We start from the raw sequence: 12,475 nt of genomic DNA, 5'->3' as shown, positions 1-12,475 counted from the left end.
TAATTCTATATAAATGAGGGTTATTGCCCATGAATTCCAAAAAGTAGTGTACAACTAGTGGTAGTGAGGTGGTGTTGGTGAAAACTAAAAACAAAAAGTCTGAAAAAAGGGACGAAAATGTCAATTTAATTTTCCTTTTTTGACCCGGGTGGACAACACAAGGGTTAATTTAACCCTAAATGTGATCACAGCAGCATGGGATGTTGAAAAAGCCCATTCAGGATCTTCAGATTACGTACAGTCACTCAAATCTTTCCACTCCTCCCTCTCCTGCAGCTCGGACTTTCCCGACCTGAGGAGACACAACAACTGCATGGCCGCGGCGCTGACTCCCGCCATTTACGCCAAACTGAGGGACAAGGTCACCCCCAACAACTGGACCCTGGACCAGTGCATCCAAACCGGAGTGGACAACCCCGGGCACCCGTTCATCAAGACGGTGGGCTGCGTGGCCGGCGATGAGGAGAGCTACGAGGTGAGAGAGGTCAAAGGTCACAGTGTTTGCATCAGTTCAACGTCACCTCAGGTTCAATGATTTGTACTCTGATAAAGAAGATGGACATGGTAACATGGTCATGTGTAGGTTATGGTTAGATGCCTGGAAGGTGACGCTGGAGGCAAAAAACACCATCGAGCAACTGTCCATCTGCAGAAATCTAGACCAGAGAAGATAGAGTTCATAATAACATGAATATGCTGAGTAATAAGCTCAACCCTTGTATGGTATTCGGGTCAAACGCACCCATTTCAATTTTTTACAAGAAGAAAAATGGTACAAGTTACATTTTTTATACCTGAAAATCAACGGCCTTTCCTAATTTTCTGTGGTAAACATGTATTTCTGACTCAATTCAGAACATTATTCTGGATATGACCACTTATGTTTTTTTCCATAGTGGATTTTTAACATGAATTATATCCTTATGATAAAAACTTCCATTTTTAATTGTGTCCTAGTAGAGACTGATTGCATTCTCTAAACATAGATGTTATCTCAATTGTTTCAAATTGAGATAAAAACAATATTTGCTAATAGATTATGAAGTTGCATTTTATTTCAGAATTTGTCAAACCCCAAATAAGTCCCGGGTCAGTTTGACCCGAGGGACACGAGAGGGTCCCATCAGTGAAGACAACACGAGGGTTAATGAGCTGGAGGACGCCATGGCAACTCCTGTGTTGGATAACAATAACAACATTTAAAGTCCCATACTGTACTTATGTATCAAGTCACGGTGCTGTATAAATACTGTGAAAGTATTCTCTGCCGGGTGATGGCTTGAAAGCATCAAAATGGCTCCATAGGTGGTGCGCTTTGCCGAGGCTGGCTTACCCCCTTGTCTGGTGCAGGTGAAGAAGGCCTGGCCAATCAGAGCAGACTGGGCTTTCTCAGGAGGGGGTCTTAAAGAGACGGGCGCTAAAACGGAGCGTTTCAGACAGAGGGGCAAAACGGGGATATTCCGACAGATAGTGCGAGAAAAATAAAGAGGTTTTTTTTAACATTAAAGTATGAACATGTTCTAGAAGAAATCCAGAATACAGTATGAACATAAAAATGAGCATAATATGGGACCTTTAATCAATATTTTATCACCTGTGATGTTCTCAGAAAAGCACGCTATTTATCAGAAGATATCAGCTCTTTATAAAGGGGACTAAACATGGTTTTTTATTTGTTTTTAAAAAACAATTCTGAAACCAAACCTACTTAGTCTTGACGTTGCTTCCTGTTCCCTCCAGGTGTTTGCTGAACTCTTTGACCCCGTCATCAAAGACCGGCACAACGGCTACGACCCCAAAACCATGAAACACCCGACCGACCTTGACTCCTCCAAGGTGTTTACCCCGCTGCACGACCCCTCCGTCCACCTGCCGTCCCTTCAAGCATCAAACCACATTTCCCATCTGTCTTTCTCACCTGTGTCCCCCAAACCTCCAGATAACCAACGCCGTGTTCGACGACAACTACGTCCTGTCGTCCCGCGTCCGGACCGGCCGCAGCATCCGGGGTCTGAGCCTGCCCCCGGCCTGCTCCAGGGCCGAGCGTCGGGAGGTGGAGCGGGTGGTGGTGACAGCCCTGGCCGGCCTGAAGGGAGACCTGGCCGGGCGCTACTACAGCCTGGGAGACATGACGGAGAAGGAGCAGCAGCAGCTCATTGATGTGAGTTTCAGCTTGGTTTTACACAGAGAAACTACAAAATAATGGAACTTCCTACATCCCTGTGAGCTTTGATTTGACAGAACTTCCCTAAAGTCACAATTGGGACTTTGTGGAAGTCCCGATTGCTCATAGACGAGTACGGATTAGTCCCCCGGGTAATTCTAGGGCTGCACAATATATCGTATTTTTAATCATCATGGCAATATCAACTTAATATAGTCTACACATCGCAAAAGGCTGCAACATATCGCAATGGATAATTAAAGGTGCTTTGTGGTAGAAAGAAGAATTCAATGTTCAATTTTTTCAGTAGAAGAATGTTGTAAATTATTTCCAATTTGTTTTAAATTCAACAGGCAATTTGTTTTTACTATAGCATAATAATGAAAGCAGCAGAAATGCAGAGATAAGTAGACTATTTATCACAAGTAATAATCATTATCACGAGATCCATATTTTCCTTATATAGTGCAGCTCTAGCCCCCTTTTTAGTTGATTAGTAGACTAATCAGTCCTTTTACTCTTAGTCCACTAAGATTTGTGAAGGCAATTAGTCATTTTTTTATGATTTGTTTCATGCTGAATGACTTATTTCCAGAAACTTATGGGCACAGTTCTGGTAAACATAAGATTTAAAGCAGTGCTTTTACAGTTTTACAGACTGTAAATGGACTGCATTCATATTGCACTTTTCTAATGTTAATGACAACTCAAAGCACACAGATCTGTTCAATAAATCAACTAATTGATAGGTGGGAAGGGGGAATCGATAGTAGTATACATAGTATGGCAATATGTTGTAATGCCGTATCGATGACCAGTCGCCAAGTTTCTATCTGTTATTATATAAATTGCATAAAAGAACTACTTGAATATTAACTGTAGACTAAGCCCAAGCTCTAAGCCCCCTGAGGTGCTGTTCCACGGTTAGAGGAATTGACACACTTTTTTATCAAAGAAAGTCACATTTGCAGTTTAAAGTTTTAGTTCCATTTATTTATATGAGATCTTAGTTGGGTTTCCAGACAAATCACTGCTGAATGAATGCCTGTGTGGTCAAAAACTGATTGGCTGACAAAAAACTGGTTCCTATTTCTACCAAGGGCACTCATTGGCTCTCACAATGTCATCAATGACTTTTTCAGTCCACTAGATGGTGGAGTTGAGTTTTTTTTTTTCTTCAAAGTTTTCCTTTGGGGATATACAGTAATTTGAAGTTGGAAAAATTACAATACATCGCAGACTGTCGCCACAATTGTTTAATCAGGCTCAGCAGCCAGCTTATGAACTTTTAAAATTGCAATATTGCAATGTGACATTAGTATCGTGTTTTTTTTTATCGTCATTGCGATGTAAACTAGCGCAAAAACGCATTGCGAAAGATACCATTTTGTGTTATTTGACAGAAAATATGAGTAGAAAACTGCACTTTAACATGTAACTGTCATTCTTTTTTAATGTTGTTTTCTATAATCAACTCAATGTTCAATTTGTTCAATAACCAAACGTTGGAAATTATTTCCTTTCATTTGTTAAAAATTCAACAAGCGGTTTGTTGTATTTTAGCTGAAAACATGACGCAGCAGAACTGAGAACACCTTAATATCAGTTTATTTATCACAGCTCATATTGTTATTGCGATATTCAACAACGTCATTGCAATAGTTTATTTTTTTGTTGACTTTATTGTTCTGATTATTTTACGCTGCCCCCCACAAGGACCACTTCCTGTTTGACAAGCCCGTGTCTCCGTTACTCACCTCGGCCTTTATGGCCCGAGACTGGCCCGATTCCAGGGGGATCTGGTAAGAAACCCCATCCCAGTGCTTAGTGTCTGATCCCAGTGTCCCATCCCAGCGCTTAGTGTCCCATCCCAGTGTCCCATCCCAGTGCTTAGTGTCTCATCCCAGTGCTTAGTGTCCCATCCCAGTGTCCGATCCCAGGGCTTAGTGTCCGATCCCAGTGCTTAGTGTCCCATTCCAGTGCTTAGTATCTGATCCCAGTGCTTAGTGTCCCATCCCAGTGTCCCATCCCAGTGTTTAGTGTCCCATCCCAGTGTCCAATCCCTGTGCTTAGTGTCCCATCCCAGTAGTTAGTGTCCCATCCCAGTGTCCAATCCCAGTGCTTAGTGTCCCATCCCAGTGCTTAGTGTCCCATCCCACTACTTAGGCTCCCATCCCAGTGCTTAGGGTCCCACCCCAGTGCTTAGAGTCCCATCCCAGTACTTAGTGTCCCATCCCAGTGCTTAGTGGCCCATCCCAGTGCAGTGCTTAGTGTCCCATTCCAGTGCGTGGTGTCCCATCCCAATGCTTTGTGTCCCATCCCAGTAGAGTGCTTAGGGTCCCATCCCAATGCTTGGGTCCCATCCCAGTGCTTAGGGTCCCAGCCCAGTGCTGAGTGTCCCATCCCAGTGCTGTTAGTGTTGTAAGCACTGAGATGAAATGCCATCGCACCCAAACCCTCTCCTGTCCTGTGAAGTCCTCCCGGACCTTTGTTCTATTCCCTCCTCTCAACCCCAGACGTTTGTTCACTGAATTATCGAAGTTATCCTCTTTAACGTACTCCTTCCTCTGTTTTCTACCTGTTTCTACCTCCCCTTTGTCCCTTCCTCCTTCAGGATCACTTCCTGTTTGACAAACCTGTCTCTCCTTTGTTGACATGTGCCTTTATGGCCCGAGACTGGCCAGACGCCAGGGGCATCTGGTAGGGTCGACTCAGCTCGCCTGCATGTCTGCTGTGTCACTATTCACACTTTAACATCCTGATCCATTTCAGAGATACACTCAGGGGTGGATTGGAATCTAACACAAGTGTTTAAATACAAATTTAAGATACTTCATGCAAAAATGGCAGAAAATGATGTTTTCAGACATTCAAATATGGAGATTTATGGGCTTACTAATCAGACTAAATTGAATATGGGAAAAAAATCATTTGAAAACATTTAATTAAGCTATTAGCAGTTGAAAAAAAAGTCAGATGAAATTGCCTTGTCCCTGTTTATATTTGTAAAACACACAGACAGACGTTGAGGGGGATCAACCGCATATACGATTTATGAAAATAAATTAAAATTACAAAATATGGAAGATACAAGATTTCTGCCTGACGCATAAAAGAATATTTCAGTTATTGCCCTGATTTTGACGCATGTTGGTGGAAAAAATACAGACGGGAAATAGTTTTTGTGTTTTCCATTTGGTGTGGATTATCCGTTACTCTCTCACATATTAATTCTGCCCAGACAAGCAGCATGTATATGAAAATGATGTCCTTTTAAGGCCATGAGTCATCTCCAGTTAATGAAAAGAGAGTTTCCCTAGGAGAGCTCCTTGTTGAGTCTCTTGCTCTGGTTCTCTTCAGGCACAACAATGAGAAGACCTTCCTGATCTGGGTGAACGAGGAGGACCACACCAGAGTCATCTCCATGGAGAAGGGAGGCAACATGAAGAGAGTGTTTGAGAGATTCTGCAGAGGACTTAAACAGGTACAGTGGAGACCAGTTGCTTTAGGGCAAAGCCTTCTCCACAGTGCTGGGGAACTTGTTTTGGTGGAGCTCTTACACCCTGAAAATGCTTTCAATGTTGGCTATGGTCTAGTGATTCTGTGCTCTGGAAATCCAGAGTTCTCAAGAGCCCAATTTGAATTTGCTCAGCGAGTTACTCTGGCATCGAGTAATGCCGCTCATTTACTATGCCCTTGTAGCCGAGCTGCACCAATCACATCGGTGTATCTGACATAGGCTGGGCCAGAGGCGAGCTGCACCAATCACATCGGTGTATCTGATTTAGGCTGGGTCAGAAACGAGCTGCACCAATTACATCGGTGTATCTGATATAGGCGGGGCCAGTGGCGAGCTGCACCAATCACATTGGTGTAATTGATATAGGCGGGGCCAGAGGCCAGCTAAACAGATGACGACCAGTTAGCGACGCTGTCAGCTATGAGTATGGGGCTCTGGATACGTTACCCCGTGTGTTGTTGTGATTGGTCGTAGTGTTAGCCAATTGCGTGCAGTGAGATTTTCAATGGGACGCTTGGTGCCGCCCCTCGAGATGGGCGACTTTCATTACTCGATGCTAGACCCTTAATCTTTGTGATTTAGATCTGGATTTCCAGGCTAGTAATTCTCTGCGCAGATTGGATTTCCCTTCTCACTGCAGCCAAACCTTTATTTTTCACTGCGTCTGTAAAACCAAATCTTTAAAGTACCAAGATAATAATCAAAGAAAAACCATATGTAGAAAATATATCAGTTGTTTTTTTGCAGAGATGGATGAAAATAGGAGCTGGCATCTTGCTTCTAATCCCTTCACAGTTTGTGTCGCTTTAAGACGACACATTGCTCAGGTTGACGTGTTACGAACACAAGTAAATTAACCCAAGGTGCAGGAGAATTTTCTCAGCTCATCGAGAAACATTTGATTGGTTGATCTGAAAACTTAAAATGTGACGGGTCAACTCTTCTCACGTGATGTCATGATTCACAGGTGGAGCACCTGATCCAGGAGAGAGGCTGGGAGTTCATGTGGAACGAGCGTTTGGGCTACGTCCTCACATGTCCCTCCAACCTGGGCACCGGCCTCAGGGCGGGGGTGCATGTGCGCCTGCCAAAACTCAGCCAGGTAACACACACACTCTCTCACACACACACACACACACACACACACACTCACTTACAATAAAACAGTCGCAACTCAACAGGAACACACAGATACAACTTTAACCTCTGCTGACAGAACCAATCTCACCGTGAGGTCCATCTAGCAGCTGCTCTGGAGCTTTTGATCACATGATCGTCCTCTGCAGATTGAAAATTAAACAACCAGTTAATATACCGGTCATGTATATGGGGTGTGTGTGTGGTGGTGTGTGTGTGTGTGTGTGTGTGTGTGGGTGTGTGTGTGTGTGGGTTTATCACATGATACAGTATATCCTCCTCGGTCGTGTCCATTAAAAAAAAAATCAATGAGCCACACTATTGCGCTGGCTGACATGTTTCTTCCATAATGAACACACACACCACACACACACACACACACACAAACACCACACACACACACACACACACACACACACACACTGTAGTTTATCTCGACTCAACCCCACACCCATGGTCCTCCCATCATTGTAGAAATCCGTTTCTGGAAACTCAGAACCATATTGAGTCAGATAAAAATATTGTTGGTTTTTGTTTTGTTCTTTTCATGGAATTTGTTCAAATATAAGTTAAAATATAGAATATCGCCACCCTCATCCTTTTTTCTCCATCTCCTGAAGGAGATTGTGTGATACAATCTATTCCTCCTAACCAGCTACTGACTGCACCTTCTGCTGAGATTGATTTGTCAACTTGTGTCAAGAACCTAAAGGGACATTTCATATTTTTTGACGTGTGGTTGTATGAGCTATATCTCCATAGTCAGTGTGTTAGCTGCAGTAGACGGCAGTCGGCACACCCCCAGTTTAGAAAAAGGAAGCAGGAGCTACCTCGCTGCCTGGAATGGTTAGTTTATTTGATAGTGTCGCTAGTTTAAAACACCAAAGTCACACAATAACACAAATAAACTAACCAATGGAGGCAGCAGTAGAGCAGCAACTCCCGTGTTCTGCGAGGTAAAATCACCACTGGTGAAAGTCTGGTGGCTTTGAAGAGAGCAGAGATGACGGCTTCAGTTCCCCGTCATAAAGGGCTGTCTGATAGCAAGCTAAAGAGCTGAATATATTCTAAATATAATGTACAGTTACTACTGTAGCTAACACACCGACTATGGAGAAGTACACACTGTACAACCACACTTAAAAACACCTGAACTATCCCTTTAAGCTCACAACCTTTACAGGATCAATCAATATGAACTTCTGCATATGTGCTCTTGGGAAAAAAAAGTGGAATTTGACTGTAGTAACAACAAGCTACGAATGATTGAAATCCCTCTGCAGGACCCACGTTTCTCCAAAATCCTCGACAACCTGCGGCTGCAGAAACGAGGCACCGGCGGCGTGGACACGGCGGCTACCGGAGACACCTTCGACATTTCCAACAACGACCGTCTCGGCAAATCTGAGGTGAGGAAAACGTCTTTTGTTCCTGCTTGCAGATGTTTTTCTTTCTCTTTAATCCTCCTTGATCCCACTCCCGTCATAGACTGATGGACTCTCCTCTCCCTCCTCACACCTGCCTCCATCTTGTTATCTGCAATACTATAATGATCACCTGCACTGCTGACTGTTACTAGAGTAACAACTGTTTGTATCTGCATCATTTTTGCACTACTTACCTTTCAATTTGCACTGCTGACTGTTTATTTACAGTACCAATTTTTTACATATACATCTGCAATATCGTACTTTTAATATGCAATTACTTTCCACTGCACTTTAATTCAGATTGCTTCTGTCCAAACTTTATTTGTACTACCTTTAAATCATTGTTATACTGCTCATTTTAGCCTAACTTATTATAAATATATCGATGTGTAAAAATTCTGTCTATAATAATAGCCGGCTGTATACATATTCATAGTACATATTCATCTGTAAACTCTGTAAACCATTAGTATATTATGTTCATTGTACATATCTGTAAAATTTCTACTTAGTAATAGTAATATCCACCTGTATAATATATTCAATACATATCCAGTTGTAAATCTTGTTCACACTACTAGTTATCTATATATTATATTCATAGGACAAATATATCTGTAAAATTATGTTTATAATAGTATTCATCTCACACTTATGGAACCAGTGTATATCCTGCACCTGCTGCTATTGACCTTCTGGTTAGACCTGAACAGCATTTCGTTGCCTTGTACCTGTGTAATGACAATAAAGTTGAATCTAATCTAATATAATGTTAATAAGGAATGACTTTATGCAGGGGCGTGGCAAAATCCCCCCCTGAAATATAATTGGCTGCCCTAGTTTTTTGTCATCTCAAACTCTGAGACAACATTTTGTCGTAGAAATTAACTTTAGTGTGTGTTTTTTTTGTTTTTTCCCCCCAGGTGGAGCTAGTCCAGCTATTGGTCGATGGGGTCAACCACCTGATTGAGTGTGAGAAGAAGCTAGAGAAGGGACAGGACATCAAAGTCCCAGCTCCCATTAATCAGTTCAGGAAGTAAAAGCCTGAAGCACGGATGCCTCCGTGTTAGCAGGAGGGCAGCTCTCTGCTCGGGGCTCCCTCCCAAACCTCAGAACGACGTCCGTCCACTGCTTCAGGACAGGAGGACATTTCTTTATTCCTCCTCCAACGATTGCAAAATCTTTAGGGGAACCTAATCTTATATGAACTGCAGTCAGGGGGCGATTCTACCTCAAGATTAAGGTCCTCACTGTAACCCTGACTTCAATAAAACCAACAGTGTAAAACATATTGACTGCGTTTTGCTTTTCTACGGTGGCCCTGAGAGTTCAACGCATTTTAAGTAACTATGCACATTTACTCAAGAACTGTACTTATGTACAATTTTGAGGTACTTGTACTTTACATGAGTATTTCCTTTTTCTGCTACTACTACTTTACTACAATTTGGAGGCACATTTCGTGCTCTTTACTGCATTTATTTGACAGCGTTAGTAACTTTTAGATAATTTAGATAAATCCAAAATATAGGGGCAACCCCTAGATCATCTAGTAGGAGCGTGCCCCCCATGTAGGCTGAGTCCTATGCAGCGGCCCGGGTTTGAGTCCAACCTGCGGCCCTTTGCTAGATGTCATACCCATCTCTCTCCCACATTTCCTGTCTATCCACTGTCTCTAATAAAAGGGAAAATTCCCCAAAAATAATCTAAAAACAAAATTCCAAAATATACTCAACAAATGAAATACGATGCATTCAGATAAGGTAGGAAATACACAAGGCAGCAGCTTATGAAGTAACTAAAACAAATCAGATCTTTCAACATTAAATCGTCAATAATTATAATCCAGTAATATAACATATATTCTGAAAAGGACCATTCTGTAGGGATACGTTTGGAGATTTTAAAGGAAAGGCAGCTTTATCTTTAATACTTTATCTGAAGTCTCTTTTATATAGACCTTAGTGGTCCCCTAATACTGTATCTTAATGCTCCTTTTATATAGACTTAGTGGTCCCTAATACGTACGTAATCTCTTTATATAGACCTTATGGTCCCTATACTGTATCTGAGTCTCTTTTATATAGACCTTAGTGGTCCCTATACTGTATCTGATTCTCTTTTATATACCTTAGTGCCTAATACTGTATCTGAAGTCTCTTTTATATAGACCTTAGTGGTCCCTAATACTGTATCTGAAGTCTCTTTTATGTACCTTAGTGGTCCCTAATACTGTATCTGAAGTCTCTTTATTATGACCTTAGTGGTCCCTAAACTGTATCGTAAGTCTCTTTTTATGACCTAGTGGTCCCTAATACTGTATCTGAAGTCTCTTTATATAGACCTTAGTGGTCCCCTAATAGGTATTCTGAGTCTCTTTTATTAGACCTTAGTGGTCCCTATACTGTATCTGAAGTCTCTTTTATATAGACCTTAGTGTCCCTAATACTGTATCTGAAGTCTCTTTTATATAGACCTTAGTGGTCCCTAATACTGTATCTGAAGTCTCTTTTAGACTTAGGTCCCCTAATACTGTATCGAAGTCCTTTTATATAGACCTTAGTGGTCCCTAAACTGTATCTGAAGTCTCTTTTATATAGACCGTAGTGGTCCCTAATACTGTATCTGAAGTCTCTATATAGAACCTTAGTGTCCCTAATACTGTTCTGAAGTCTCTTTTATAGTAGACTAGCATCTTTCTAGTGGTCCCTAATACTGTATCTGAAGTCTCTTTATATAGACCTTGTGGTCCCCTAATACTGTATCTGAAGTCTCTTTATATAGATACCTTAGATGTGTTTTAAGCTATGTCCCTAATGCTGTATTTGAAGTCTCTTTTATATAGACCTTAGTGGTCCCTAATACTGTATCTGAAGTCTCTTTATATAGACCTTAGTGGTCCCCTAATACTGTATCTGAAGTCCTCTTTTATTAGACTTAGTGGTCCCTAATACTGTATCTGAAGTCTCTTTATATAGACCTTAGTGGTCCCCTAATACTGTATCTGAAGTCCTCTTTATATAGACCTTAGTGGTCCCTAATACTGTATCTGAAGTCTCTTTATATAGACCTTAGTGGTCCCCTAATACGTATCTGAAGTCCCTTTTATATAGACCGTAGTGGTCCCCTAATACTGTATCTGAAGTCGCTTTAATATGTTATGTTATGACGCGAAGGACGAGCAGTTGTTAACCCTGCATGTTACTTACTCTTTTAACCCTCATGTTGTCCTCATGTTGTCCTCATGTTGTCCTATATCAATGTTCTTTTTAATTCCCCAGAATAACATGATTGATTCCACATAACGCTCTTTGTCAAGTACAAATCTCTACTTGTCTCTACATGTCTTATTCAATTTTATAGCATTTGAAAAACAAATTGTGTTTCTGAAATAGTATTGAGTAAAACTTGTCATATTCCAGTCTGTGATTATCATCAACATCCATTCCTTTAATTTTAGTCTAAATAATTCCTAATTTCTGCTTTTCTAACTCAAACATTAGGAATAAATGACCATTATTGACCACAAATTCCAAAAATCACTGTAAAACTAAAGTTAATAAGTTAGTGTTACGTAGTGTTGAAAACATCAAAAAACAAACATTGAAAAAAGGGCCAAAAACGTAAGAGAAAGTTCAATTAAAAGTGTCAAGTGTTGATTTTCAATTTTGACGAGAAGACAACACGAGGGTTAAAAGCCTTTTTTTCATGACTTCTGCAAAACGGAACAGCTTCGAACGCATTAGAAGAGGTAAATCCATTTATTGTAAGTAAACAAAAATCAATAAAGACATCGTTAAAAAAAGAAGAGATAAATCCACTGAATTTAAGATTTAAAAAAAAGGAAGTGAGTCTGAGTCTGATCCATATGATTCTCACTGACATTATGCACTTTCCTGGGAGGCGGAAGAACTTTAATTATAGGAGACTTTTTTCCCCTTCAATATCGCAAAATACAAATAAAATAAAACATGAATGTTGTTGCATTTTCACAAATGTCTGAGGTTACATTGGGAATTCTGCATCAATAACAAACTTTAATTTCCGTGTACTGCAACAGGTCATTTCACAAAGTACAGTGTATTTTAAGGGGTGGGGGGGGGGGGTGGGATGGTGGAAGAAAACAAAGAAAGGTGACAACAAATATAAACAGCTTTAGCAATGATTAACCAAAAAAAAATCCACATTTAAGTAAGCAAAACAGTACTTGTTTTATTTATAATT

At 41.0% G+C, this 12,475-nt stretch overlaps 1 protein-coding gene across 2 annotated transcripts in view; it reads left to right on the top strand.

Annotated features, from left to right (window-relative positions):
• Positions 1-9,540, top strand: part of ckmt2a (creatine kinase, mitochondrial 2a (sarcomeric)) — a 17,279-nt gene extending 7,739 nt beyond the window's left edge. Inside the window, exons 3-10 of one of the 2 annotated variants that reach the window (XM_032539688.1) lie at positions 277-475; positions 1,741-1,836; positions 1,940-2,161; positions 4,779-4,864; positions 5,525-5,648; positions 6,652-6,786; positions 8,105-8,230; positions 9,175-9,540. In XM_032539688.1, the coding sequence (XP_032395579.1) occupies positions 277-475; positions 1,741-1,836; positions 1,940-2,161; positions 4,779-4,864; positions 5,525-5,648; positions 6,652-6,786; positions 8,105-8,230; positions 9,175-9,291 (1,105 nt within the window). In that variant the 3' untranslated portion in view covers positions 9,292-9,540. Of the gene's footprint in view, positions 1-276; positions 476-1,740; positions 1,837-1,939; positions 2,162-3,880; positions 3,967-4,778; positions 4,865-5,524; positions 5,649-6,651; positions 6,787-8,104; positions 8,231-9,174 lie in introns of both variants that reach the window. The other variant, XM_032539689.1, reaches the window with a different exon arrangement.
• Positions 9,541-12,475: the final 2,935 nt, after the last annotated feature.

Source organism: Etheostoma spectabile, chromosome 16, assembly GCF_008692095.1.
Source record: "Etheostoma spectabile isolate EspeVRDwgs_2016 chromosome 16, UIUC_Espe_1.0, whole genome shotgun sequence".
Classification (NCBI taxonomy): Eukaryota; Metazoa; Chordata; class Actinopteri; order Perciformes; family Percidae; genus Etheostoma; species Etheostoma spectabile.
This window is presented reverse-complemented; position numbering and strand designations above follow the sequence as displayed.